The sequence below is a fragment of the Poecilia reticulata genome, linkage group LG19 (assembly GCF_000633615.1).
Source record: "Poecilia reticulata strain Guanapo linkage group LG19, Guppy_female_1.0+MT, whole genome shotgun sequence".
NCBI lineage: Eukaryota > Metazoa > Chordata > Actinopteri > Cyprinodontiformes > Poeciliidae > Poecilia > Poecilia reticulata.
Window position 1 is genome coordinate 1285721 of NC_024349.1, and position 622 is coordinate 1286342.

General features: G+C 39.1%; 1 protein-coding gene across 4 annotated transcripts in view; it reads right to left on the reverse strand.

Moving 5' to 3' along the window:
• Nucleotides 1-622, reverse strand: part of rnf40 (ring finger protein 40) — a 25570-nt gene that overhangs the window by 12166 nt on the left and 12782 nt on the right. For all 4 annotated transcript variants that reach the window (XM_017310869.1, XM_017310868.1, XM_008436318.2 and 1 more), the window contains exon 14: nt 465-582. In XM_017310869.1, coding sequence (XP_017166358.1) covers nt 465-582 — 118 coding nt within the window. The remainder of the gene's footprint in view (nt 1-464; nt 583-622) is intronic.

The window sequence follows — 622 nt, forward strand, 5'->3', positions numbered from 1 at the left end:
ATAGATAGATAGATAGATAGATAGATAGATAGATAGATAGATAGATAGATAGATAGATAGATAGATAGATAGATAGATAGATAGATAGATAGATAAGTAGTGCCTTATGGTCTGGGTATTACGGTAGCAGCCCTGTGTTGGCGATAATGTTTAGCTGCATTGTCCCTGTAAACATAAACACATTTAAAAGATTTAAAACGGCTAACTTTAGGTGTTCTCATTAAGAAACAACTTCTACACCAATCAGTGTTTTATGAACTGAAAGGAAAAAGATGTAATCGGTTTATTCAGATCTAAAGGTGATTTTTTTCCTGTTTTTAATAAACTAAAAAGCTGAACATCTCCATCACTTCCTGCTGAGGCGCATTAAAAACCTGCTATCCTCGTGTCAAACGTTTAAAGCGCCTCTTGAAAAGCACCAGCTGGTTTAGCATTCGATGCTAACGGCTTGTTTTCAAACCAACCTCTGCTTTTGACTTGCGCTCGGCGGCCATTAGCTGCACTTTATCTCTCTGCTCCTTAGGAGCCGACTTGTACATGTCCAACAGGAGCTTCATCTCTTTCTGCGACTCCTGAGCTTTCCTGATGGAAACAGACACGGAGGAACTGGATTAAACTGACA